This window comes from Marmota flaviventris, chromosome 3 (assembly GCF_047511675.1).
Source record: "Marmota flaviventris isolate mMarFla1 chromosome 3, mMarFla1.hap1, whole genome shotgun sequence".
NCBI classification, from domain to species: Eukaryota; Metazoa; Chordata; class Mammalia; order Rodentia; family Sciuridae; genus Marmota; species Marmota flaviventris.
In genome coordinates, this window is record NC_092500.1 from 7129867 (window position 1) to 7156964 (window position 27098).

At 50.4% G+C, this 27098-nt stretch overlaps 2 protein-coding genes across 8 annotated transcripts; one reads left to right on the top strand and one right to left on the bottom strand.

Annotated features, from left to right (window-relative positions):
• Positions 1-1286: 1286 nt before the first annotated feature.
• Smim45 (small integral membrane protein 45) lies at positions 1287-11807 on the bottom strand. Of its 3 annotated transcripts, XM_071609436.1 has the most exons (4): positions 11628-11807; positions 4908-6165; positions 4683-4737; positions 1287-2441 (listed from the first exon to the last, which is right to left on the bottom strand). In XM_071609436.1, exon 4 carries the CDS (start codon positions 2425-2427, stop codon positions 2221-2223), a length of 207 nt encoding a protein of 68 aa, XP_071465537.1. In that variant the 5' UTR covers positions 2428-2441; positions 4683-4737; positions 4908-6165; positions 11628-11807; the 3' UTR covers positions 1287-2220. The 3 variants fall into 3 exon arrangements, with proteins under 3 accessions (XP_071465537.1, XP_071465536.1, XP_071465538.1); XM_071609435.1 differs by lacking the exon at positions 11628-11807 and having other exon boundaries at positions 4908-7434; XM_071609437.1 differs by lacking the exons at positions 4683-4737; positions 4908-6165; positions 11628-11807 and adding an exon at positions 3526-4676.
• On the top strand, positions 11634-25367 carry Cenpm (centromere protein M). 5 transcript variants are annotated; one of them, XM_027942376.2, is made up of 6 exons: positions 11634-11752; positions 12293-12372; positions 17119-17211; positions 18917-18996; positions 19951-20042; positions 24543-25367. In XM_027942376.2, the coding sequence occupies exons 1-6, from the start codon at positions 11696-11698 to the stop codon at positions 24681-24683; spliced, it is 543 nt and encodes a 180-aa protein (XP_027798177.1). In that variant the 5' UTR covers positions 11634-11695; the 3' UTR covers positions 24684-25367. The 5 variants fall into 5 exon arrangements, with proteins under 5 accessions (XP_027798177.1, XP_027800957.1, XP_027798844.1 ...); XM_027943043.2 differs by lacking the exon at positions 11634-11752 and adding an exon at positions 12006-12066; XM_027943701.2 differs by lacking the exon at positions 11634-11752 and adding an exon at positions 12018-12099.
• Positions 25368-27098: the final 1731 nt, after the last annotated feature.

Sequence of the window (27098 nt, forward strand, 5' to 3'; positions counted from 1 at the left end):
CCCTGTAAAACAATGACCTCAGTTCCTCATTCAGCATCCCTTCCCCTTCCCCTACCCAATATCCCTCTCAGCCCATGGGAGGCACATGTGCATCCTACTCCACCCCTAACTCCAGGGGTGGGAACAAGCACTCTCTGGCCAATCAAAGAACCCCATTCTCAAGCACATGCACCCTGGGGGCCAATGTAAATCCACTGAGCTTTCCCACCGCTGAGAGATTAGCTGTGCTGAAATCAAGGCACTGGAGGGCTGTGGAAACCAGGGACTATTGGGGGGGGCACATAAAACCTACACAGAGGAAGGCAGGACTAAGAGAATGAGAGACAAGGACAGAGAGATGGAACACACAAGTGACATGCCCAAGCCCTGACTCCAGCCCATTTCTCTATGCCCTCAGGCAAATCCCCACTAAAATAAACTGGCAGCAGTCTCCATTATTGTCCCACTTTAGAGGTGGACTTTTTAATTGAATACACAGTCACCAAGCTAAAGGCTTCTTTGCAGCTAGGGTAGCCATGCAATTAAGTATTAACCGATGGGGAGTCATGATTACAGCCATCAGTGTCCCTCAAGGGCAGGGGCATCCTTCCCACCATCCCTCCATCCTGCTGCTCAGGATGCAGACAAATCAGCTCAGGTCGTGTAAACCAGTCAATGTTTTTTGCATGGCAAAAACAGGGGGAGGCGCTGGGGTCCCTGAACCCTGGATGAGAACTAGCCACCAAATTGGTTCTGAACAAACTCTTGTGAATTGCACCATCCATAGGAATAAAATTCTCTTTGGCTGGGCTGAGGTTGTGGCTCAGTGGTAGAGTGCTTGCCTAGCATGGATGAGGCACTGGGTTCGATTCTCAACACCACATATAAATTAATAAATGAATAAAGGTCCATCAACAACTAGAAAAAAATTTTAAAAAACTCTCTTTGGCTTTAAGGCCTGTTGTTTGGCCTCTTGGTGCCTGAATTTATATTCTAACTGTACACTATCCCCAGGGATTCCAGTTGACATTTTTTTTATTGCTCTGACAGGAGAAGGGGCGAGTGCTATTGGTTTCTAATGGGTAGAAACCCTGGATGTTCAACATCCTGCAATGCACACAACAGCCCCTTACATCCAAGAATGACCTTCTCCAGAATATCAATAATGCTGCCATTGAGAAACCCTGCTCAACCTTTACTGGGGTTTGGTGTTCCCATCCCTAAAATGGAAAGTACTGAGCTAGCATATTTTTTCACAAGGACCCAGTGGGTGAGTTGATATCCTTTCAAAAAAGGATAGTCCTGCAAAGGTAGTCATGAAGTCTTTATTATTGGGAATAAATGAAGATGGAAGCCCCAGCAAAGGATAGTGAGACAGGCTGTCAATCTACATCCAAAGGGAGGCAATGAAGACTCTGCACAGGAGGAGGGCTCCAGGGTGGGCTTGTGTTCTGGGCATCCTGGCTCAAGAGGGGCTGGGCTCAATCCTGGAAGTGCAGCATGGGATAGGGAGGGTGGGTGGCCAGGGACTCCTGTCAGCTGCCTTAGCAGGCAGAAGGAGGGAGTTGGAACCAACTGAGGACAGTCCTCACACCCACAGAGCCCTGGGACTCTCACACACGGAATACACACACACACACACTCCCCTTCCCATGGCCCTACCCTCTGCATATACCCCTACCACCCACCCTCAACCATTCCAAGCCTAAGCCCGAAGGGTGGGGCTGGGCTGGGCTGGGCAGGCAGCCTTTAACGGAGGCCCTTTCCCTGAGTCAGCTTTGAAGCCTTCCCCAAGTAGCTGCAGGGCCCATGCCTTTGTGAGGGGAGGGGAGAAAGGGAAACTGGGGATTCAGTGGGGAAAGGGGGATCCGCAGGCACAGGACAAGCAGGAGCAGCCATGTGGACTCCAGGTGGAGGGGGAGAATGCTGGGCAGCACGAAAGCCCAGGGGCCGGTGGGGGATGTCCCCAGAGCTGGGGAAGGCCGCCGCGGAGAGAGCTGGTTTGTCCCAGGGAGTCCGCAGAAGCGATCAATACCTTGGGCCTCCTCAAGACCTCCAGGCGCCCCACCTGTACGGCCAGGGGCCTCCCGGAGGACCAGGTGGCTATGCTGGAAGCCCGGGCTGCAGAGAGATAGCTGGAGGACCAAGGGGTCATCCTCCCTTTGCTTCGAGAGTCTCCAGGCTCGGCGGGTAGAGCGAGGACACCGGGTACCCTCACCTGCGAGCTGCGCACGTCGGCTCTTAGACCTCCGGGCCACCAAAGGCCAGGTTATCCCGCACCATCAGTGTCTTGCGGAGGTCCCGGTCCACCAGGGGGCGCTGCATGCGCCACTTGTGCGCCTCCTGCAGCCCCGGCTCGAAGTAGTAGATGCAAGCACCGAAACCCACCAGGATGAGCACGGAGATGACCAGGTAGACAGGCACGAACCAGTCCAGAAAGTGCGGCATCGCGGCGGCTTTGGCTGCCAAGACACGGGCCACGAGAGCTGGTGGAGGGGCCCCTTGTGGCGCCCACCCAGAGAGACCCTCAGAGACCGGGGCCCCAAGCGCCACTTTACACGTAGGGAGACTGGGGTCCGGGAGAGCGAGGGGCAGTGGCAGCCTGATTCAGACCACATGGTGCCTTAGCAGCCCAGGCCTTCTAACCACGCACTGACCTGTCCCCATCAACTGGAGACCCCCAGCTCCTACTCACCCTATAAGAGGAGGCTCAGCACAGCTCATAAGCACAGCTCTGACCCTGTCCCTGTCCAGCTGTGTGCCTTTAGGCAAGTTGCCTAACCTCTCTGGGTGTCCACTTCCTCCCCTGTAGAAGGAGAAACTAAAACAGCCCTGGCACAGGTCCCAGTGAGGATTTAGTGTGGTGACCCATCCCTGGATGAAGCCTTAGTAAAGGTGGTGAGAAGCCTCCTCTGGTCTCGCTGTGTCCCTGCGCCCAGCTCTGATTTTGCAGTTGCAATGTCTGCTGTTTGCCAGCGGCCCCCATCCCAACAGATGCATGGGTTCCTGGCCACCTACACACCTTGACCAGCTGTGGCCTTGTAAAAGCAAATACCCATCCCCAGGGGACCTGCTTCTTTGTAACAGGGTCTGAACAGGCCAAATTTCATAATTATAAGGCCATAGATACTAGAATCAAAAGTCCTGGCAAGGTCCTTAGAGCCTTGGGATGATAACAGCACCTGGCTTCTAGGGTTTTGGTGACTGCCCAGTGAGTTGATTTATATGAAATGTTGGCACATAGTAGGTTCTACATAGTAAGTTTGTTCTTCTACTCTTACCTTCAGTTTCTTTTAGCTGCAAAACAGGCACAGAAATAGGACCTGTTTCCTAAAGGCACTGTGAATTTTTAATGATTGCCCAAAGGATATCTGAAGTCATGCTGCTTGGCACAGAATCAGTGCTCAACAAATATTTGCTATTATTGTTTCCAGTGAACTAGAGGTGAAGAAAGCAGGAAAGTGGGTGGTAGCAGTGGAAGGTGCTCTGTGCAGCCTGCCTGCTCTCCACACCCTCCATTTCATTGTGGAACTGCTTGTCAGTCACCTGTGAACACTGCATGTTACGCAGTCCCCGGCTTTTTGTCTGCTTTCATTTTCCCTGGAATGTTCTTTGCGTTCTTGGTCACTGGGCAAACTCTTGTTCACACTTCAAAAGCCAGATCACAGATCATCTCCTCCAGGGAAGAAATGAGCAGGACCCATTTAAACCTCCTAAAACTTGCCCAAGGTATAAGAAAGGGGTGGACCCAGGAGCCCCTTCTGTCTGCCTGGCAGGAAGAGCACCACTAGGGCACTTCCACAGACCTCAGGCCAGGCCTGTGGGGCAGGTGTCACTGCCTGTAACTTACAGATAAAGAAACAGAAGTCCAGACAGGATCACTAACTTACCCTGGGATACCCAAATGGGAAGTAGAGGAGCTGGACCCCAAAACCCAGTGAGGTTCTATGGCTTGAGCCCTTCAGGACAGGGAAAGATACTGAGCAGGATGAAATGAGCACAGGCCCACCTGGGCTTCTGGGGAAGCAGGGATGAATGAAATGGCCCCCGAGGGCAAGTTAAGGAGCAGCCCCAGCTCCTCTGACCTCTGTCTCCAAACTCCAATTTCTCTTGTCCCCCTAATCCCAGGTGGGCCATGATCCCCCGGAGGGGGATATTGCCACATCCTGGTCCTGCATCTTTCTTGAGCTCCTCTGCCCCCTATCCAGGGCCCCTGTTGGCTATTCAGAAACACAGACATCTTAAGGTGCCCTATTCATGGAGGAATAAAATGAAGAGTGCACTAACTGTCTAAAGTCAGCAGAGGGCAGTGTGGAGGGCCCAGCACCCTCCTACCCATCTACCTTTCTGAGCAAGTTCAGAATTGCCCTATGCTGCCAGGGTTGCTGGGAAGAGGAAGAGGGGCCCTCAGGCAGGGAGGCTGACCCGAACTGGCTTGACTAAGGCCAACATGATTCATGCTCCTTCCCCATACCCAGCCCCGACTTTTGTTCCTTCCGGCTTAAGTATGAGAACGGGGGCAAGGGCAGAACAAACCACATCAGCTGCAATGTTGTAGATCTGGGGAGCAGAGTTCAGGTTCCACAAACTCTCCAGCCCTGCAGACAAAATTCTAGATATTCTGGGGCAGACAAAGGACTCCCAGACCTTTTCCTGACTTCAGGGGGGCAGGGGAGGGCTAAGTAGAGATGCAAAACACTCACAGGCCTTCTGTGTGACCTTGGACCATTCCTCACCATCTCTGGGCTCCAGGGTCTCCTGTACACAGTGACAGGGTGAGGATGGGGTTACCAGATGATCTATAAGAAATTTTCCAGGCCCATTTCAGCCACTGTTCTGTCCAGGACAGTCTGAAGGCTGCAGAGCCCTTCTCCCTGCCTCCCAAGCCACTGGTATCATTCAGTGCCCCTGCATGCCCGTGGACCCACCTCACGCCCTGCGGTTGCCTGTTCCAGGGGGCTCTGTGCTGAGCACACGGCCTCGGCCTGAGCAGCTCAGCATCGGCCTGTAGACTCAGTCGCAGCTGCTGTCCCCAGGGACATTGCCATCTGTGGCCGCTCTGGGTGCTGGAGGCAGAGATAGGGCGAGGCCAATGCCCTCCTTGGGAGACAGAGCTTCTCCGGCTCTGAGTGGGCCAAGTGGGGGCAGTCCTCAGCTGGCTTAGCACACTGGTACCTCTCCCTGCCCATCTGAGACCCTTCTCTCTACTCCCCACTCTCAGAATGGCAGGAGGTGGGACCTGTCTTAGCCAATCAGCAGCCTGGCAGAGCAAGGGCTTTATCCTCTGTTGCCTTGGCAACCAGCCTCCTTTTCTGGATCCCTGTACTGTGCACGTGGTACAGCAGATGACAAGGAGGGCAGGATTGGGAAAAGGCAGTGAGGAATGTGTTACCCAGCAGGCTGCTGGGCCCCAAGACTAGTGGCCCCAGAGAGGAGAGGACCCCAGCTCAAAACGGAGGGTTGATAGTTTGCTGATTGGGAGTCGGGAGAGATTGGGGGTCTCTGACAAGCAGGTGTGGCTGCAGAAGCAGTGACCAGTAGAGCCAATGAGGGTCACAGGTTATAGAGGGAAGAACCAAGTCTGAGACTGAAAGTCTGGACATATTAACTTAATGCAGCACTTGGTGCCAGACATTGTTTACAGGTGCTTGATTTCTATTAACTCATTTAATCCTCATCCAAGGTCATATAGCAAGAAAGTAGCAATTGGATTGGCGTCCTGGCCTGGCCCTCAGGCCCCATAAAGGGCTGCCCTCCCATTTAGGACTCACCAGCCCTGGCTGGGGTTCAACCTGTGCTAGTTGAAGCTCCCAGGCAGTGCACCCCCACCCACCAGGTCTGGCTCTTCACACTTCATTCACCCCCTGGGTGTGTTTGGGAGGTCCACAGGGGGTGAGGCAGCTGAGGTTCCAAGAGGTGAAGCTGTTTACCTTCTCCTCCAGTCAGTCAGCTGCTTGGAGACTGAGCTGGAATTCAAAGCTAAGTGGTGGGGTTGAGAGTGTAGGGTCCACCCCCAAGCCTGGATCCTCCCCCTTGGGCTACTGAGGAAGGTCGGCTAGGTACCTCGCAGCCAGTGAGCACTCTGCAAACGGCAGTGGCTGCCATGCGAGGAGGAAGAGCAGCCACTGAGGTCCACAGAGGGGGAAGAGGCTTCAAGGGACTCCCAGAGAGTTCATTCTCAAAAACCTGAGGAGAGGCACGCACAGAAGACTCTTGATGAAGCGGCTTCAGGGTCTTCAGTATTCCACCCCACAGACAGCTGATAGCTGGAACCATCTGGGGCCCCTGCAAGGGTGGTGGGTCCTCTCCAACATATGTGAGGCATGGAGGTGATTATGTTTACAGAAGGATTTTTAAATTCAAGTGTAAGGTACATGCGGTAAAATGCTCAAATTTTAAGCAATGGATTTTTGTCTGTGTATACATCTGAGCAACCACCATACATCTCCCCAGAAAGGTCCCTCCTCTTGCCAGTGAATACTCCCACCCTCAGGGGCAGGGCTGCAGCTCAGGGTAGAGCACATGCTTAACATGCAAGAGACCCTGGGTTCAATCCTCAGCCACAACTCCATCCCCAAAGGCACCCACGGTTCTGACTTCTGACGTTTGGGTTTCATGGAAATGGAATCCCACACTGGGCACTCTCTGTGCCAAGCATAATGCCTTCAGGATTCAATGTGAGTAGTTGCATGTGTCAGTCCACCACAATTTGTGTTCACTGAAGGACAGCTGGGTTGTCTCCAGGGTGGGACTATGATGACCAAAGCTGTCATAGTACTTAACAGTTTGGTGTGGGAAGGCAGTGGGGAGTCAGGGGAGGCTTACAGGGGGGATGTATTAGGAGACAGACTGGTGGGAACATGAGGTTAAAGGGATAATTATGTATATTGGGCCCACTATGCTGACCCCCACATGCTTTCATTTTTAAAAAGCAATTTACCTGAAGCCCTGCCTTAAGTCCACAGGATAGGTTACATTCCTCAGCAAACTACCTATTATTTGCAGGAGAAATACAGGCCCCAAAATGCTGATAAGAAGAAAACAAGTTACGCTGAAAGGGGAGACTTTTGTAATCCTTACACAGACCATATCCCCAAATTCAGGGAGATAAAGATAATTCCCCCTAACCATAAAATCCATAAGAACAGGTTCCAATTAGAATCAGTCAGCATGGGCTAAAGTGACCTAGAATTGTCACAGCAGTGGGGACTTGAAAGTCTGATGTCATCTTCTGTTAGTCGAAAGTCTGGACATGTGTGGGACTCTCTGGAAACTTCCTTGGGACCCCAATAAAATTTGAGGGCAAGAGAGGTACACAGTCTTTCTCTCTGAAAAGACCTACTATCTCCCTTGACAGTGTCCCCCTTTCCCCTTTCCTAATCCTTCTAATAAATTCATGCCTGTTACTTCGAATGACATGTCTGAAATCTTTCTGTCATGATTGAAAGAATCAGGGTGAGCCAGGCATGGTGGTCCATGCTTGTAATCCCAACTGCTCCCGAGGCTGAGGCAGAAAAATTGCATGTTCAAAGCCAGCTTCAGCAACTTAGTGAGGCCCTCAGCAACTTAGTGAGACCCTGTCTCAAAATAAAATATAAAAAGGGCTGGGGCCAGGTGTGGTGGCACAGGCCTTAATCACGGCAGCCGGGGAGACTGAGGCAGGAAGATCATGAGTTCAAAGCCAGCCTCAGCAATGGCAAAGCACTAAGCAACTCAGTGAGACCCTGCCTCTAAATAAACAAAATAAGGATGGGGATATGGCTCAATGGTTGAATGCTCAAGTTCAATCTCTGGCACCCCACAAAAAGGGCTGGGGATGTGGTCTCAATGGCTAAGTGCTCCTAGGTCCCAGTACCAAAAAAAAAAAAAAAAAGAATCAGGGTGAAAGGGACCTTCACATTGCCTCAATTTCCCAGAAGTCCCCAGCATTGTAACAACTGGAGGAAAAGTAACAGCAGTGGGAGATGGACATATTTTGGGGGTATTCAGCACCTTAATTGTGATAGTGGCTTTCTAGGTACATACACATATGTCAAAACATCAAATTGTACACTTTAGATATGTGACCAGTATATCTCATTTTAGAAGCTAAGCAAGGTCAGAACTGGTTAGTACTTGGATAAGAAATACATGTACAAGTTTTTTTTGTTGTTTTTTTTTTTTTTTTTTTTGGTACAGGGTCTTGCTATGTTGCCAAGACTGGACTCAAACTCCTGGGCTCAAATGATACCCCTGCCTGTCTCCTGAGTAGCTAGGACTACGGGTATCCCATCACACCTGGCTTAGACAGTATTTCTTGTATGTCAATTATACCTCAATAAATCTGTAAAAACACACAAAAAAATAAAAGGGCTAGAGTATAGCTCAGTGGTGGAGTGACCTTGGGTTCAATACCATGAATAAATAAATCTGTAAAATATGTGATCAGTGGCCTGTATGAATGTGTTCAGTGCCTTGATTGTGATAGTGGCTTCATTAATCATGCTTACAAAAATGACTTCCTGTGAACTTATCAAATTAATCAGAAGCACATGGATGCATGGGTATATCAAACTCATACTGGAAAAACCAGACCCAGGAGCTTATCGAACATTCCAGGCCACCGAATGAAACAACCCTCTTACCCATAAAAGGAGGAGTACCCCAAGATTGAGCATAGCAGTAAATTCTCCCATCACCAGGTGACCCTGCCCGCTCTGGATGTTCATGACACAAGACTCTCCAGGCCTAGGTCTGACCTTCCCAACAATCCCTATCCTTCATCAGAGCATGGGGCCTGCACACAACTGTCTACTATTCCACTGCCCATGTGACAAGTACCAACTCACCTTTGGCATTTCAGCCCAGTGAAGTGCAGTATGGGCTCCCCAGGGACACTTAATGCACCTCCATCTGGCACCTGCACCTGTTGCTCCCTGGCTGATCCCCAGATGGCTCTCATCCATTGTACTGCCATTGATTTTTTTAAATCTGCTTCTGATAATTCCCTGAGGCAAGAGGACACCTCTGTAGCCTGGGTCCCACATGCCCAGCACTGGGCCTGGCCCAAGGCAGACACTCAGCACCTGTTGTTTTGAATGGGTCTCAGATTGGCTCCTCCTAGAAAGCTCTGACCAAGTTCCAAAGTTTTTCCATGACCTTTGACTCTTTAAGGGTGTCAGTCACCCCGTTTTCGTGTCTGCTCTGACCCTGTCTCCTCCCACTTTCATGCCATCTGCCTTGCCAGTCCTCAGAAGTGTCAGGAGTGTTCCCACTGGGGTCTTTGTACTTCCTTCTGCCTAAAGTCTCTTCCACATTAAACTTACCAGGTTCCTGCTTTACTGATTCAGGCCTCTGCTCAAAATATCACCTTTGTGGAGATGTCTCCCCTGACCTGAAGTAGCTTCTTCCCATCTGTCCCTCTTCCAGGCTGTTCTACTTGATCTTCAGAGTGCTTACTGCTACCTGGCTTTCAAGAAGTCTCCACATCCCGTGCCAAGAGAAATCAAAACTCCATCTGTGCTGAGGGCAGGGGCCTGGTGAAGCCATTTACTTCCTGCTCTTTCTGAGTAAGACAACTGGTTTAATGTGCAGTAAGAAGGATTTAGGATAGACAGGGAATATGCCTCTGTTCTCTCAGATATCACATCAGTGAACACTCTGTCAGATGGTCTGTCTTCCTCATCACAGGGTTGATCAATAAGGTCTGGTTTGTCTGTTATTTCCACCATGGGTCTGGAACTAATGAACAGATGACTAACTGCTGAGAATAAATGAATGGATTGGAGTCAATCCATTCATCCAGCAAATGCTTGCTGAGCAACCACTATGTCTCCTGCACTTTTCAGGGTGCTGGGCATACAAAGTGACAGTCTCTGACCTCACACTTTAGTTGGAGACACAAGTAATTACACTGTTGAGAGAAGCAATCTGCTATGGCTCCTGAGAATCCCTGCATGTTTCTTGCTTGGTATGCCAAGAAAGCAAGATCCTGATAGTTGTTTAAATAGGTCATTTCTTAGGGTTGTGTTCGAAGAAAAGAACCCTTAAAGGATGAGGTGCTCTCCTTGGACAAAGAACAGGAATGCTTACCACTTACTGTAATGCCCTCCGTGATGGGCCCTTCCATGGGGCTTGGAGAACATGGGGAAATAACACAAACTTCAAACTGTAGCTGCTGCTTTTACAAAACAATCAAGCCCTTTGTCTCTTAGCCAGAGTTTCATGTCTTCTGTCAGAATCCATGAAATAGTAAAGCATTACTTTGTTATTGTGTAAGTGAGATAACACCTCAGCTACAGGGAAGTTTTAGACAATGACATGTGAAGTGGAGATTAGTGCTACAGAGAAAATAGAGAAGAAACAAAAAAGAGGGATTGTGGGGATGAGGATGTAATGGAGTATTTGCCTAGCATGCAAAGTAGCGAGTGGTAGAGCACTTGCCTAGTAGGTGTGAGGCCCTGGGTTCAATTCCAAACACTGAACAAAACAAAAGGAGGGGAGATAAAGAGTATGGAGGGGTGCTGTTTTGCAATTTTCTTTCTTTCAGATCTGGGGATTGAACCCACAGTCTAGTTTGCTAGGCAAGTGCTTTACCACTAATCTACAACCCAGCCCATGTGACTTACAATTTTAAATAAGGTCTTTATGAAAGGCCTTTCTGTTAAGATTAAATTGAAGCAGAAATATAAATAAAATGAGGCTGAGAAGCAAACCATGTGACTACTGGGGAAAAGGGCATTTCAGCCAAAAGGAACAGCAGAGACAATAGTCCTGAGGTAGGAGGTGACTTGGAATGTTTGAGGAACAGCATAGTGACTGGTGTGGTTGGGAAGACGTGTTGGAAGGAAAAGAGCAGAAGATGAGATCAAGGAGATTGTCAGGGACCAGAACACAATGGGCCTGGGAGGTCATTTCAGGAGTTGGCAGCACCAAGTGAGATGGGTACCATTGGTGCAAAGTTTGATCAGTGATCTGTCCATTTTAAAAGGGTGACTGCAGCTTGGAGAATAGATGGCAGCCCTGGGGATCTGAGTGAAAGCAGAATGCCTGTGAGAAGTGTTACAACAGTCCCAGCACAGACGAGGGATGAGTGACTCCGTGCTGGTCATGGCAGAAGAAGTATTGAGAAGTGGTCAATTTCAGATATATTTTAAGATTAGAATTTTTAAAAAATTGTTTTCGGATTGATCAAGGGGAGTGAAGAAGAGTCAAGAGTGACCCCAAGCTTTAGTTCTGAGCAACCACAGGAATGGAGTCAGCTGAGATGGAAAAGGCATAGGAGGAGCAGGTCTGGAAGGAATCAAGAGTGCCTTCAACAAGCACGAATGAACAAAAGTGAACAAAAGGCCTGTCCAGAGCCTTAGATACCTGGGACCAATGAGGGACCCTTAGAAAAGAAGGTAGCGCGCCAGTAATCCCAGCGGATCGCGAGTTCAAAGCCAGCCTCAGCAAAAGCGAGATGCTAAGCAACTCAGTGAGACCCTGTCGTTAAATAGAATACAAAATAGTGCTGGGGATGTGGCTCGGTGGTCGAGTGCCCCTAAATTCCATCCTAGGTACCCAAAAAAAAAAAAAAAAAAGGAGGTAGCGGTTCCTTTAAGAATGCCCCTCCCCTCCCCGCGAAGCCCCGCCCAGAGAGGACCACGTGTTTCCCCGCCACGAATTACCGGAGAATCTCAGCACGGTTTGAAAGTTCCGCGCGCAAGGCGAAAGGGGCATTTCGGCTGCGATCGAGATGTCGGTGTTAAGGCCGCTGGACAAGCTGCCCGGCCTAAACACGGCCACCATCTTGGTAGGTGTCGGCGAGGGGTACTCGCCCACCCGTTTCCACGGTGGGCCTTCCTCCCTTGACTGCCTTGAGTCCCCTGGCTTCTGCGCTCTCTGACCCGGGGCGCGCGGTATTCCTCGCTGTAGGCGGGAGAGCCGTGCTCTGAACCAATCGGAGTAGCCGCTCTCCGAGGCTGAGGGACACCTGCACCAATCGATGCGCGGCGTAGTCTTTCCCAGCTTGTGATTGGTGGGACGGGTGGGCGGAACCCGGACGCCGGGTAGAGCCCCTTGCTGGTTCTTGCTTTCACTCATCCTAGGCTCTGGCCTCAGGTAGAGGTCCGTTGGAGGGACTGTGGGAGTGGGCAGTAGGTGCGGTGCCCACAGACCTGGAGCTGGCCTAAATTTTAGACCCCCTGCAGGGACCTTCCTCTCGGGAAATGGTCCCCTCCGAGCTACCTTCGGGCTGTGGCCTGATCCCCCAGGGAGGGGTTCACCGAGCCGGGTTCTGCGGAGGAATTGTCCTGCCCAGGTCTCACCCCGATTGCTTTCTCTCCCTGGGCAGCTGGTGGGCTCGGAGGATACTCTCCTGCAACAGCTGGCGGACTCGATGCTCAAAGAGGACTGCGCGTCTGAGCTAAGGATGTAAGTAGCTGAGGCTCTGCGGGAACTCTGGCTGGGAAAGAGGGAGAGGAGAGGGAGCCTCGGAGGGGGCTCCCAGCCGCCTGTATCCTCATTGAGCCTGCCTTCCTCCCGAAGCTGGCTCCTCACGTCTTACCTCGCTTGTTCACACCTTGCACAGGACCCACTTGAGCACCCTGTCCATCACTCACTGTCGCAACACTTGTTGCTTTGCTCTTAGTACCTATCAACATAAAGGATCTCCTGGCCACCTGTTGGTTCACTTGTTTCTTGTCTGCCACCCCCATGGACCTTGAGCAGTAACTGGCACTCAATTAATAATTGCTGAATTAATCGGGTTAATTCAAGTTTCAAGAAAGATTTCCAGGGCGCGATTGTGCACACCTGTAATCCCAGCCAATCTGGAGGCTGAAGCTGGAGAATCCAAAGCTAAACACCAGTCTGAGCAACTTAGAACCTGTCTCAAATTTAAAAATTTTTTAATACAGGGAAGAGGATGTAGCTCAGTGGATTCAATCCCTAGGAGGGAGGGAGGGAGGAAGGAAGAAAATTTTGAAGGGTAGGGAATGCTACAAATGTATGAGGGTAGTGAAATAGAAGGTAAGAAGCTGAACCATAAAATTATCTTCTCCAAAAAACCTAGTGAAATGAATTGAAAAACAGCAAAAATGAGCAAACTTAACAGGCTGAAAAAAATTCTGTCATGTTTTGTCTGCTAACCCTGCTACTCCCACAACAAAATTATGAAAATTCTTTAGTACCCCAAGTTTGGAGAAAAGGTTACTAAAGAAATTCATTTTTATTTTCTTTTTCTAACTGGAAGGAAGCAGAAACAGCTGCTGTTTACATCAAGTGACTGAAAATGTGTGTCATTCTCCCTGATAGAAAGATAAGGCCCAGTGATCTGTGTTGAAGGAAAATGGTTCAGATCCAGAAGGTAATTCCTCAGTGGGAACTGGAATGTCTTTTACTGGGCAAAATAAACCCTGCAACAGCACTTTCAAAAATCTCTGATGAGGGAGTATGATCTTTTCCCTCTGAATAGATTGTTTACAGGTCTGTCTGTGCATCTCATCAAGCTTTTCACTACAGAACATTAAATACAGCAACCCACAATCTCAAATGGAAAAGGAATTTTTTTTTTTTTTTTTTTTTTTTTGTACCAGGGGTTGAACCCAGGACCACTTAACCAGTGAGCCACATTCCCAGCCCTTTTTTATATTTTATTTTGAGGCAGGGTCTCGCTAAGTTGCTTAGGGCATTGCTAAGTTGCTGAGGCTGGCTTTGAACTTGAGATCCCCCTGCCTCAGCCTCCCAAGATGCTGGGATTACTGGTGTGCAACACTGCACCTGCTGAAAAAGGATTTTTTTAAATGCATTTACCCAGAGGCTGGAGTTGTAGCTCAGTGGTAGAGTACTTGCCTAGCAGGTGTGAAGCAAGTTTGATTCTCAGCACTGCATATAAATAAATACATAAAGTAAAGGTCTATCAACAACTTAAAAATATATTTTAAAAAAATTCATTTAGCCTGGTGTGGTGATATGCACCTTTGATTCCAGCTATCTGAGAAGCTGAGGCAGGAGGATTGTTTGAGCCCAGGAATTCAAGGCCAGCCTGGGTAACATAGAGAGCTCTGAGTCTACAAAAATAAAAATCCATTTAATTATTATCAGGGTAAATGGAAAAATACAGAAAAAAGAATCTCCTACTTTTAATAAGAACAAGTGGAAAAAGGTCATGAGAATCATGGGGGAGGGGCAAGTAACATGGCATACAAATATCCATGAAGAACTCACTCTGGAAAAACAGGAAAAGGAGCTGGGCACAGTGGTGCACACCTGTAATCCTAGCAGCTCGGGAGGCTGAGGCAGGAGGATTGTGAGTTCAAAACCAGCCTCAGCAACAATGAGGAGCTAAGCAACTCAATGAGAACCTGTCTCAAAAAAATACAAAATAGTGCTGGGGATGTGGCTCAGTGATTGAGTGCCCCTGGGCTCAATCCCCAGTATACCCTTCCCCCCTCAAAAAAAAAAAAAAAAATACAAGAAAATGAAAATAAAATTCCACTTTTAGTGCTCTGGACAATTGAAAAATTTAATAATAAAATTAATTTTTTAAAGAAATATTCATTTGGGTGCTATGGCACACACCTGTAATCTCAGGACCTCAGGAGTCTAAAGCAGGAGGTTCTCAAATTCAAGGCCATCCTAGGCAACTTAGACCCTGTCTCAAAAATACAAAGAGCTGGGGATGTAGCTTAGGCATGGCCCAAGGATTGATCCTCTGAACCACCAAAAAGGAAAAAAAAGAAAAGAAAGAAACATACAAATACTAACTGGAAAAACAACAGAAAGAGGAACTGGGAAGCTGAGGATCTAAGAGTTAAAAAAGGGCCAAAAAATGATACTGTTTGAGCTAGCTAATGAATACCTGGAGACAGGATCCGAGTAGATTTACAAAGAAGAAAGGTTTGAGAAAAATAGCAAAAGCATCCAACGATATAACAGTATTTTCTGAAATGAATGAAAAGTTGAATTTGTCCAAATTGATGTATTCTTGTTACAGGTAAAATGGATGTAGAATACAGAATACTTGACGTCAAGTTATATCCTAGTTACATTATCAAACTCAAAGAGTAAATAATTCTTCAGACTTTTAGGCTAGAAAAGCAAATCACCGGGACTGGGATTGTGGCTCAGTGGCAGAGAGCTTGCCTCGCATATGTGAGGCACTGGGTTCGATCTTCAGCACCACATAAAAATAAAATAAAGATGTTTTGTCCACCGAAAACTAAAAAACAAATATTAAAAAAATTCTCTCTCTCTCTCTCTCTCAAAAAAAAAGAAAGAAAGAAAGAAAATCGTCTTTATGGTCATCTGTTCATGCTGTTGCTACATATTTCCAGTTCTCAGTGTTTGCAGCCCATGGCAGTAATTAAGATTGTACTTCTTGTCTCATGTGGTTGTGTGGAGCTATGTGACTGGTTCTGGCCAATGAGATGTGCACAAAAATGATTGTCTCTTCAATACTGCAGAATTTAATTGCTAGTACAAGAATTCCCCTGGCCCTTTGCCTCCCCATCACGACCAAAGTGGCAGCTTCATCAGCCTGGGTCCAGACTTAGAGCAAAATATAGGTGTATGTAGTAACTAATAACAGTGATATTGAGGCATAAATATGCATTCATAATGTCCAAATGGTAGGATAAGATGTAAGAATGTTAATTTTCTCACTTTCCATAATAGAGAATCAATACAATATAGATAAAATTGAAACAGTTTAAAATGGTGGCAATTAGCCCAGCACAGTGGCATTCACCTATAATCCCAGTGACCTAGGAGGCCAAGGTAGGAGGATGGCAAATGGCAAATTTGAGGCCAGCCTGGGCAACTTGGTAAGACCCTGTCTCAAAATAGAAGGGTTTGTGTTATAGCTCAGTGGTAAAGTTTCCCCGGGTTCAATCCTCAGCTGCCTCCCCCCACCTTCGCCCTGACAAATGATGTCAGCTTCTTATTTTTCTTCACAGCCTGTTTTTATTTACTTATTGTTTTATTTTGCAGCAATGGGGATGCAAGTTAGGGCCTTGCATCCTACTATGCTAGGCAAGTATTCTGCCCCTGAGCCACATCCTCTGTTGCATACTCTGATTCAGCTCTTTTAGGGAACGGTCTCTTTTGATTGAAGAAATAGCCTCACCAAAGTTCATCTACTTTTTTCATTTCTGCTTGTTTTTTGCTTCTGTTCAACTCAAGTTAAATGAATGCTATTATTCCATTTTTAGATTATATCAACACTGTTGTCTAAATGTATATACATTACGTAGACATGTTTGCCAAAATGTTCAAATACTAATTTCTAGATGACTGACTTCAGGGTATATGTGAATATTTTAAACTTGTATTTTTTGTGCTTTTTGCTTTTCTCCATTTTCTAAATTATAGTCTGGTGAAGGGTGAAATGGGTAATAGAAATCTGTGGAAATGGGCAAAAGTAGAGACTTCAAGAAAAACTTTCAGGGCAGTGGGCACCGCTTAGCGGTGGAGCACTTGCCCAGCATGCTCTTGGCCCTGAGCTCCTTCCCCAGCATCAAAAAGTAAACCCAGAGACCAAGCCCAGATGCAGATTACTTGCCCAGGGTCACATTAGCTTGGCAATTGACAGAACTAGGACTTGTGCCCACATCTGCCTCAAAAGGGGTTCAGACTTAACCTCCTAAACTTTATAGCCCAACAACCCCTTCTTCTGAGACTGGTCTCCCTCATCTCACAGTGACCTCCCAAGCCCTGCACCATGTGCCATGTAGCTCAGCAGGTCTTTTCACCATGGTGCTTACTAAACAGATCTCTTTTCTAGCATGCGGAATCAGACAGGAGGGAGGTGGGTAGAACTAGATTTATCTTCCTCTGTTCCTTCAAGAAGTCTTGCCTGGCTGGGTGTGATGATGCACCCTGTAATCCCAGCAGCTCAGGAGGCTGTGGTAGAGGATCATAAGTCTGAGGCCAGCCTCACCAACTTAGTGAAACCCTGTCTCAAGATTAAAAAATGGAAAAAAGTTTGAGGATGTGGCTCTGTGGTTGAGTGCCCCTGGGTTCAATTCCCAGTGCCAAAAAAAGAGAAGTCTTGTCTGCAGAGTGTCAGGTGAATAGGTGAGGAGCCCTTGGCATCTTCTTCCCCTATGAAGGACAGCACATGACAGTCACTATGAGTGGATATGTTTGTGTTTAATGCTCTGATTTCTTGTTTTTCAGTCACTTGGCAAAGGCCCTCCCTTTACCCTCCAATGTGAATCGGCCTCGAATCGACCTGATTGTGTTTGTGATCAACCTTCATAGCAAATACAGGTAGGAACCAGAGGACATGAGCCCTGGGGACCCAGGTTGACCTGACTGGGAGTGTGCTGGGACAGTGACCTTACTTGCGATAGGCAGGGAGGAAGCAGTGAGAGGTTGGCCAGGGTCAGCGTAGAGGGCAGAAGGGAGGAGCCAGTGGACAGTGCACAGTGTTTAACCCACAAATCCTACCATGTCCTCTGTTCATTTAACCTCTGAAAACTACTCTGTATATCCAGCGGCAGGCACAGAAACGGACAAAACAGACTGCTTTCCTCAGGTGTCCTCGTCCACTGGACTTTTGAGAGAACAGTTAGAGTTCCGGGGACATGGACTGTAAAGAGGCAGGAGCTGGGCTGTGGAGCCCACACAAGACCTCCAACGGCCAGGCCTTAGGTGTGGGAGGCCAAGGCAGACCTTTTGGTGGAGGTAATATCTAAATCGACACCTGAGAGTCAGTCAGGTAAAGATGGGAGTGAGCCCCTCCAGGGGCACGGCTGGCCGAGGTTAGGCAGGGCAGGGTCCATTACAGACACCTAGTGATGTGGGGGCTGAGGGAAGGCTGTGTTGGGGACACCTGGGAACCCAGGAGCATGAAGATGGCAGATATTCTAGCATCAGGAGGACGTCTAGACCTCGCAGCCAGCTCCTTGGAACTAGTCAGCATGGGAGAAGAGAAGGAGTTGAGAACTAGCATGGTTACCTTATAACGGGGAAGGATGGGAGGCCACCTAACTGCTCATCACTGGGAAGGTAGAACGTGGTGCGCTGTGTGCTCACGCTGAAGGACCTAGCAGTTCCATGCATTTGTATGCATCGGTGTTGTATCACTGCAGCAAACGTCCAAGACAGTTCCAGGCCCAGGGTGCACACCTGTAATCCGGGCTACTTGGGAGGCTGAGGCAAGAGAATCACAAATTCAAGGCCAAACTAGGCAATTTAGCAAGACCCTGTCATAAAATAAAAGGGCCGGGATGGAGCTCAGTGATGGAGCTCTTGGCCCTTAGTTGCATCCCCACTACTGCAGAAAGAAAGGGAGGGAGGAGGGAAAGGAGGTTTATTTTGCCTCAGTTCTGTAGGTCCAAGGTTGAGGGACCACGTCTGGTGATGGCCTTCTTGATGGCAGAGTCCCGAGGACTGGCCAGAGAAAGGGAGCACATGTGTGTCTGCCTGGTCTCTCTCACTCTTATAAAAGCCCCAGGATTCAATCTGGGGACCTCACCTGCCCACCTTGTCTAATCCTTATCCCTTCCTAAGCCTCACCTAACACCATGGCCACATGAAGTCTTAGGACGCTCTCAAACAGTATCCCAACAGTAGTACAGCAGCACTGATCGGAGTTTGATGGTGTGTGGGACCCAAAGAGTAAATGCTGGTTCATACCACCATAACGCACCTGGAGCATTCCGAAGGGATGACACCCCAGACTGATGGCAGCAGTTCCCTCCGGGGAGTTGGGATGAAGGGTAGCGCTGAGCCAGGGGACTTGACTGTCTCTGCGTGCATCCGTGTTTACCAACTGACGATTTCACAAGTGGGAGTCACTTTTTAAAAAGTAGTTATAAAAACTAAAGGACCAAGTATTCCTCCAGGCTGTTTTCCTGTCCCCCTCCTCTTGTTCTCTGACCTTAGACCAGAGAAGCAGGGGCTCTGCTGTCTCCATTGTGAAGTTTGTCCTCCTCTGGTTTGTTTTCTTGCCCTGGCCTGGCCACCCTAGTCTCCAGCACGTGGAGGAGTCGCTGCACCATGTGGACGCCAGCTTCTTCCTGGGGAGGGTGTGCTTCCTCGGCACTGGTGGTAAGTGCGCCCCTCACCTGCCACCCGCCCTGAGAGAGAGTGGGCAGTCAAGGGTCCTTGCCGGGGCAGCCCGGCTGATGACTGAGGACCTGGCTGCTGTCAGACTTTCTAACAGTGAATCTGAGCAGATAGTTCTGTGGCGCTCACAGCTGCCTGCTGGCTTCCTGCAGCTTTCAGAGTGAAATTCAGACTCCTCTAAAGTCACAAAGTATTTTGCAGTTTGGCCTCTGCCTTGTCGAGTGTCACCTCCTATTACCCTCATTCTTTGGGTCAGCTCTCATTCTCTGAAAAAGTCCTGCTGTTGCTGAGACTTTGCAATATTAACAGTGCAAATGGTCATAGCTGACCTTTATCGGGCTCTTCCCAGGCCCAAGACTGTTGTAGGTGCTTAGTTTCTTATCATTAATCTTTGAGCATTAATCGCAGTATTATCTGTTTTATAACTAAGAAAACTGGCCACGCCCAAGGTCCTGTAGCACTGTGGTGGCGGAGCTGAGAGTCACGTGGGCGACAGTCCTAGTCAGGGCCCATCCCCTCTGGCTACGTCGGGGTTCTCTCAAGTGCTTTGTTCTCCTTGTCTTATTAGTCCCTACAGATACCTCAAAACTGAGTTCTGGCGTCCCCTCTGGCACCAAGGACAAGTGTGACATGAACTGTGAGGGGAGTGCTTGGCACAGATCATTCTCAATAAACTCTGAAGAAGGAACCAGTGCCCGGCGAGCCCTGGCTCTGGGTTGCTGGCTCCACCTGACCGAGTGGCAGGGCTCTCACTACGCTCATCTCATAAGTGGGAACTGTGTGTTAATAGAACGCTCTCTCCCAGCCCTTTGAGCTAATTTGATGGTGGAACAGGTTGTCACCCACTGACCAGTTCAGAACTGACACCCGAGGGCTGGTAGCGACCGTGCCCAGGTCTTGCTGGGCACCGCCTTAGTGCTCTCTGCTTCTTTGCAGCTGGGCAGGAGCACCACTACAGCCTTCACCGGAACACGGTCCTGAAGCTGGCCCACACCTACCGCAGCCCCCTGTTCTTCTGTGACCTGGAGGTGAGGACACTTTCCACAGTGGCCAGTGTTACACTTGGTGTGGGGAAGGGGCTGTCAGGACTGCTTATTGCAGGATCAAGTCCAGGTGAGGTGGCTGCTGAGGTGTAGGGGGACATGAGTCCTGCCTTTTCTGTTCACTGGCTGTGACCTCTAGGTACAGTGTAAAATGGGTTGAATGCCGTCTCTGTGGCTTGTAGCCAGGCTTTCCCTTTTCTTAGTTTCTCTGTACTTGTCTTGTTTGTGGATTTGTGGGTCCTCATTAATATCTCGCTCTTCTGCTAATGAGAGCAGGTGCCAGATTGCTCCTTAACCACTGCATGCTTCTTGACAGTCACAATGCCCAGTGTCACCCTTGTCTCCCCTGATTGCAGACCCTGTCCAGTCCCAGTAAAGGCAGGGCACCAGCAGGCTGCAGCAGGTTTGCAGAGTGGGCGGGCGTGTGGCAGGAGGGGTACATGTGGTATCGGCTTGCTTCCATTGGGTCTCTCGCAGGAGATCCCAAGTGCGGGAGCAAGCTGCATTTCCTCTTCACTGATCCATTTGCCCTTCAGTGTAGAGTCGGTGTGCTCCCTCTGCTGGGTGTGTGTAGGGCCAGCAGGGCCTGCGCTGCCCCCGGCCCATGCGCCAAGACTGTTCTGTTGCTTTGGGGATCTCTTCCTGAGATTTGAGGTTCATTATGAAGATTCATGTCTTTTCTGTGTTCCTGGGCTGACACCTTTGGATGGGATGCAGAGAGAACCGAGTGCTCAAGCACCTTCCCCAGCATCTGGCCCAGGGGTCTGCAAACCCCTCTGCTTTGGTGGCAGAATCCAGGGGATGTGGGAACTTGGAGAGAGAGGAAAAGCTTCTTTTTCCCTCTGCTGACTTCTAAGTGAAATCGAGCCCGGTGGACGTAGGGAAGAGCGTGAGTAGGAGTAGCAAAGTCTGTGACAGCCAGTAGACGTGTCGATGTCTCCCTGTTACTTCAGGAGTGACAGACCTAGCTGTTGGGCCTGCCCCTGCTCCCCCTAGACCAGTGCAGTGACAAGGGTACATACTCCTCTCTCACAAACTTGATTTTCGTGTTTGACAACTATTTTAGGACCCTGACCAGATCAATGCTCTGATCTCACAGATGGGACCATGGCCCCTGCACACCTGCAGTCTCTCCCCTCCAGACTTCCCTCCCAGCAAAGCTCTGAGGAAGCTGAGACTGAGAACAGGCTCCTGCTCACAGTCACAGAGCTGGGAAGTTGGCAAGCCAGTTAGCACAGAGCTGTCCCTATCATAACCTGCTTTTGTGACTTGGAACCAGTCCCCTCCCCCAGGGAGCCTCAGTTTTCTTACCTCTCGTTGAGGAGGCACCTTTGACCCACAGCTCACCACAGGGATGCCCTGGGTCCGCCAACCTCTAGGCAGGTGCAGTTCTGTGTGTGGCCATGAGATGGCAGGCCACACCAGGTCTCTTCTGGCCTGAAACCAGCTGTGGCTGACTGGGCAGGAAGCAGAGGCCCCAGCCGTTTCCAGTCAGCAAGGGGGTGCAGAAGTGCCCACCGACCGCGTCCTTCAGATGAAGCCGCGGAGTTTGGTCCGCGGAGTTTTGGTCACACGCCCCTGCTGTCCTTTGGAGAGCACACTTCCCATACCGGGTCCCTTGCCATGGTGTGAGGCGTGGCAGGGATTCCCAACCCCTAAAGAGGAGGAAGCACCCAGAGAGGAGTGTGATTTGCCCAGTAGAACAAATGCCCAGGTCTGCTGGTCAGGCCTGTGCGGGTGCCTAACGCAGACGTTGGTCCTGCCCTCTTGATCTAGTAAGATGAAGATTCGCCGGGTTTTTGAAGCCTGGTGTAGAATTAAGTCATTTTTTCCTGTACGTCATGGGCAAAGTCGAGACTGTGGTCAGACTTGGGTTTGGGGTCCTTGTCTCGGTGTGATGTGTGGGTGAGAGGAGGCAGCTATGGAGCCAAGCTAGTGATGGATTTGGGGGCAAAGGCCACAGAACGTAGAGCAGGAGGATTTATTCCACAAATCCTTCTCGTGTGTACTGCTCTAGGCCCCAGGGATGCAGCATAGAACAAAATAGTAAAGATTCCCAGGACATGGGCTGGGGCCCTAGCTCAGTTGGTAGAGTGCTTGCCTCGGCTACTCAGGAGCCTGAGGCAAGAGGATGACTTGAGCCAGGTTTTTGAGACCAGCCTGGGCAACATATCAAGACCCTGTCTCAAAAAATCCTGACTCTGTTCTAGTCAAGAAAGCGGAAATGGTGAAGGGCTGGGTGTGGTGGCATACCTGTGATCCTAGTGACTCAGGAGGCAAGGCAGGAGGTTCTCAAGTTCAAGTGAGAACCTGTCTCAAAATAAATAAAAAGGGCTGGGGATGTGGTGCAGTGGTAGAGCACCTCTGGGTTCCATCCCTGCTGCCCCCTACAAAAAAATGTATGATTTTTAGAAAATGGGGGTCTGATAGGCCAGGTGGAGGTAAGGGGCAAGAGTTAGATAGAGCAACCAGCCAGGCCTCACTGCAAACGTGACTTTCAGATAGAGACTTGAAGAAAGTGAGAGGGCAGCCGTGGTGTTACCCAGTACACGAGCGACGTCCGGAGCTCGCCCCGTGTGTCCAGAGTCGGCAGGGGAGGCCAGGGTCCTACAGCTGAGAAGCAAAGGCAGGGCCGAGGGGGATAAGTCAGAGTAATGGTGGGACCAGGTCAGTGAGGCCTTGTGGTCACAGTAAAGACTGTGGCTTTTGCTCTGAGTGAAACCAGGGCCAATGGGGTCCCGGAGAAATGCAGCCTGGCTTGTGTTTTGCATGGGCCCCTCTGAGGGCTAGAAGGAGGCACGGCAGAGGAAGACAAGAACAGAAATGGGGAATTGGGTCCAGAGACTCTTTCTGGAAGAGTTCAGAGTGGCCTGGCCAGGAGAGGTGCACACCTGTAGTCTCAGTGACTCTGGGAGGCTGAGGCAGGTGAATTGCAAGTTCAAGGCCAGCCTGGGCAACTTAACAAGACCCTGTCTCAAAATAAAAAATTAAAAGGTCTGGGGATGTGGCTCCGTGGTAGAGCACCTCTGGGTTCCATCCCAAGTACCACACACACTCACACACACTCACACACACACAGTGGCCTGGACGTAGTGGTAGCTAGGGGAGAAGGGGACAGGATGGAACATGACTGGCTGTTTCCAGAGAGGAGGTGACAAGAATGTGCTCATAACCAGATGTGAGGGAAGGCGAGTGGTAGGACGGCTCTGAAATCCATGGCCTGACCGCTGGAGGGTGGCTCTGCCTTTGACTGCGATGGGCGAGACTGCAGGAGCAGGGCTTGGGGCCACCAGGGCCACTGCTGTGGACATGAGCCATCCAGGGGGAGAAGTCCAATCACTGCACACATGCATGTGACACTTAAAGATCCAGAGATGTAACTTGTGTGTCCTCAGAAACTGGGTGTTTTTTATTTTTTTTTTTAGTTATACATGGCACAATATTTTTGTTTTGTTTATTTATTTATTTTTATGTGGTGCTGAGGATTGAACCCAGGGTCTCACATGTGAGAGGCAAGCGCTCTACTGCTGAGCCCCAGCCTCAGCCCCAGCCCCAGAAATTGGGTGGTTTTAAAGCCACAGAACCAGGTGAAGTCACTTAGGGATTGAGTATGAGAGAAGGAAGTCAAGAACCAAGCCCCAGCTTTGGTGTTGGGCAAAGAGGAGGGAAGTGCGTGGACAGTAGGTGGGTGTGGGTGGGCACCATACCAACAGCAAGGTAGAAAGGCGTTTCAAGCAGGGCTGAGAGGCCCTGGCACCTTCTGGTAGCACCAGGGCAATGAGGGTAGAGAAGTTACCACTGGGTTTTGAGCCAAGATCGTGGGTGACAAAAGGGGGTTTGAGTTGCAGGAATGAGGGAACTCGTCCTGAGTCTGCAGACAGGCCTGGCCAGCACCCCTTCCACTGGCCAGAGAGGCATTTCTGAGGCCAACTGTGGGCTAGGGGAGTCAGGGAGCATCATGATTTGTTCTTCATCAAACATTTACAGACAATCTTGTACTCACCCAGCATTCACCTGGAACCCCCTCAGCTGCCCTGGGCCCACCAGCCCTGCAAAAGCTCCAATAAAGGGATTCCTTATGAATGGCACCTCCATATTTGGGGTGAGGGCCTCCCTCCCATCCCTCTGAGTGTCTTCCTCAGATGCCAGTAAGTGAGCCTTGGGGGCTTGGGCCTGGTTCAGATCCCAGCTCCGCAGTCACTGCCTATGTGACCCTGGACAGTATACTTGGCCTTGCCAACCTTGCTTGTCAAGGTTTACTTCCTCTTGAGCAGGGCTTATGGTTTCTGGGTGTCTCTGGAAGTTGTCTGAAGGGCTGGGCAAGCTGAGCAGGTGGGAAGCATGAACGAGGGTGTGGCCATGGTGGAACAAGATACCCTGAGCTGCCCCCAAGTCTCGTCCCCCAGCTCTGCCTGCACAGCTGCCCCGAGTAAGGGAGTAGGGCCTGCGGCCGAGTCTCTCACTGCTGCTCTCTGCTCCCTGCAGGTGGAAGACTTTCGAGCCACCATGGCGCAGCGTCTGGTGCGCATGCTGCTGATCTGTGCTGGCCACGTACGTGGTGTCTCAGCCCTGAATCTGCTGTCTCTGCTGAGGACCTCTGAGACCCCTCCACCAGAGGAGCTGTGACGGCCACTGGCCCCTGGCTGTCCCTCCCCGCTTTGGGCTCCGTTAGCTGTCACTGTTGGTGAAGACACAGGCTGGGTTGGGCTCCCCAAGCCCCAGCAGGGCACCGGGCAGGATGGGGAGGAAGCCCAGCTGCTGGGACTCCAGCCCCTCCAACGCCCACGCTCATCCTCTGAGGAGGTACATCTCCACTTAAGATTTCACTGGAACAAAGGGCCCTTGGCTAAAAAAAGTTTGAAGATCACTGGTCTCATCCACCACTTTGACTTTGCAAATGAGGAAAACTGACTCAGAACAATGAAGTCAGGATGTGGGAGGATAGCTTGGACGGCACATCCTGGGGCCTGCTACTCTTATGGAGCTTGGTGGTTGCTTCTGGGAGCCTCAGTTTCCCCAGCTATATATGGAGATGTTTGTACTTAACTCACACGGAGGGTTTAATGGAGTGAAGGGGAGGTGCCTGAGACTGGGCCACACCCACACTTGTTGGCTTGATAGACCTCCTGAGACCTGGTGCTCTGCACAGGCCAGGCAAGGCTCAGTGAGCAGTCCCTGTTATTTGAAATCACACAACTGAATTTAAAAATTGGTGCAAGGGGCTGGGGTTGTAGCTCAGTGCCTAATACACATGAGGCATTGGGTTTGATCCTCAGTGCCACATAAAAGTAAATAAATAAAATAAAGGTATTGTGTCCATCTACAACTAAAAAAGAAGGTTCAAATTTGCAAATTGAGAATTTGCCCCTGAGGTCAGAGGTTTATGAGAAATGAGAGTGGCCACCTGGAAGACTTTGGGCCTTCAGCAAGAGATTACGCAGTGGCAGTAGCTCTCTGTCTCCCTCTAATCTAACTGGAAATTTGTGAAGTGCTAGGATTAGACTCCAGAAATCCTGGAGCCAGGTCAGGACTTCTGCTGCTGCAGGAAGTGGGACTGATGCACAGGATCTCAAGGACCGAGGGAGGTGCCTGGCGGGAGAGATCTTGGAGAGAGAGCTGGTCCTGAGCCCTCCGGACCCTCACCAGGCCTGGCCTCAGGCAGGTTCCTGCTGATGTCCTGCTTAGAGCCAGGCTCTGCCATGTCACCCACGCAGCCATGGCCCGAGTTCTTCTGTGAAGAAGGGGCCAACTCAGAACTCCTTGTGAGTGTCCTGAGGGTGAGGCCTGCCTCCTTTCTGTAGGTACCTTCTAGAACTAGCCCAGGGCCCCACCCTAGTGCTAAGTAAGGTTTACACACCTGGCTGACTTCGTGCAGATGCAGCCCCTAGGGCCTGCTGAAGACTCAGCTGTGTAGATTCCGGTTGAGGCCCCGCATGTCACCTGACATTTGTGAGGCACTTCATGCTTCACAGAGCTCTTCTCACAAGGCGGCCGCTCCTGTCGCCCTCCCAGCAGACCCGTGGGGTTGCTGATGTTCTCTGTTTCACAGTTGGTGAAAGGAGACCTGTAATTGGAGGTGTGTCCGCTGTCACAGCCAATCAGCGGCAGAACCAGCCTGTGGTGCTTGGGTCCTCAGCTCTTCTGTGTGGCTAATCTTTGAGCCAAGGCATGGCATCTCTGCAGGAGGCCTGAGTGGGAAGCAGAGGTAGACCCGCCTGGCCTGAGAAAGAAGGCTGCAGGGCAGTCCCTAAACACTGCCTCAGGTGGAGCTAGGACCCCATTAACCCGGAGGGAAGCAGGCTAGGAAAAGGCAGGGCCCACACCACAGGAGGGGACCCAGTGGGGCTCCAGCAGGCCTCAGCCTGCTGCGAGGAAACCCTGGGTCACGTGGCCAGGGAGGCCAGCGTCTGCTGGAGGGCAGTGGGCCCAGGTCTGCAGAAGAGGGAAGAGGTGGAGGTTTGTGTTGTCTCTGAAGGCAGAGGCCCAGATGGGTCAGCCTTCGCAGAGGTCCCCAAGCATTGTCCCCAGCACCCTCTGAATCCTGGGCCATAAAGGGCGGCTTTGCTGGGGCGGGGGCTTCCTCCAGGAGAGGAAGGCAGTGAGGGCTCTGGGGACTCTCCGAGATGTCACCTTTTGCTTAAGACAGGGAGGCCTTCCCTTCCCTTCCCCTTCCCCCAGCCAGCTCACCTCTCTCCCTCAGATCCCTGTGCCACATTTTCCTTGCCACCTGGTGCCATTTAACAAGAGAAGTGGCATTGCATTCTCCAGTGAGGGCTGGGAGCCTTCCAAGTGCTGGGGAACTCGACACTGTCACTGCTGCCAGCTCCCTGCGGAGCTTGGCAGGTCCCTGGAACTGAGAGGCCGCTCTCGGGCTGGGGACTGGCCTGCCCCTGCCTCACAGCGGAGCTGAGTGACACATTTAAATGGCAGCAAGGTGTTCACAGACCAGCTGTCCCCAGAAGGCTGGGGACAAGTGGACAGGGAGTGGTTGCTTCACTGTCCGAAGGCTGTGGCAGCGTCTGGAGGAATGTGTCTGAGGGA

What these genes read in the sequence shown, in the direction of transcription:
- Smim45 (XM_071609436.1), bottom strand. Translation starts at nt 2,427, where the DNA reads ATGCCGCACTTTCTGGACTGGTTCGTGCCTGTCTACCTGGTCATCTCC.
- Cenpm (XM_027942376.2), top strand. Translation starts at nt 11,696, where the DNA reads ATGTCGGTGTTAAGGCCGCTGGACAAGCTGCCCGGCCTAAACACGGCC. An exon ending in GTGCTTCCTCGGCACTGGTG is followed by an intron (nt 18,997 to 19,950) that starts GTAAGTGCGCCC and finishes GCTTCTTTGCAG; the next exon opens with CTGGGCAGGAGCACCACTAC. An exon ending in TGTTCTTCTGTGACCTGGAG is followed by an intron (nt 20,043 to 24,542) that starts GTGAGGACACTT and finishes TGCTCCCTGCAG; the next exon opens with GTGGAAGACTTTCGAGCCAC.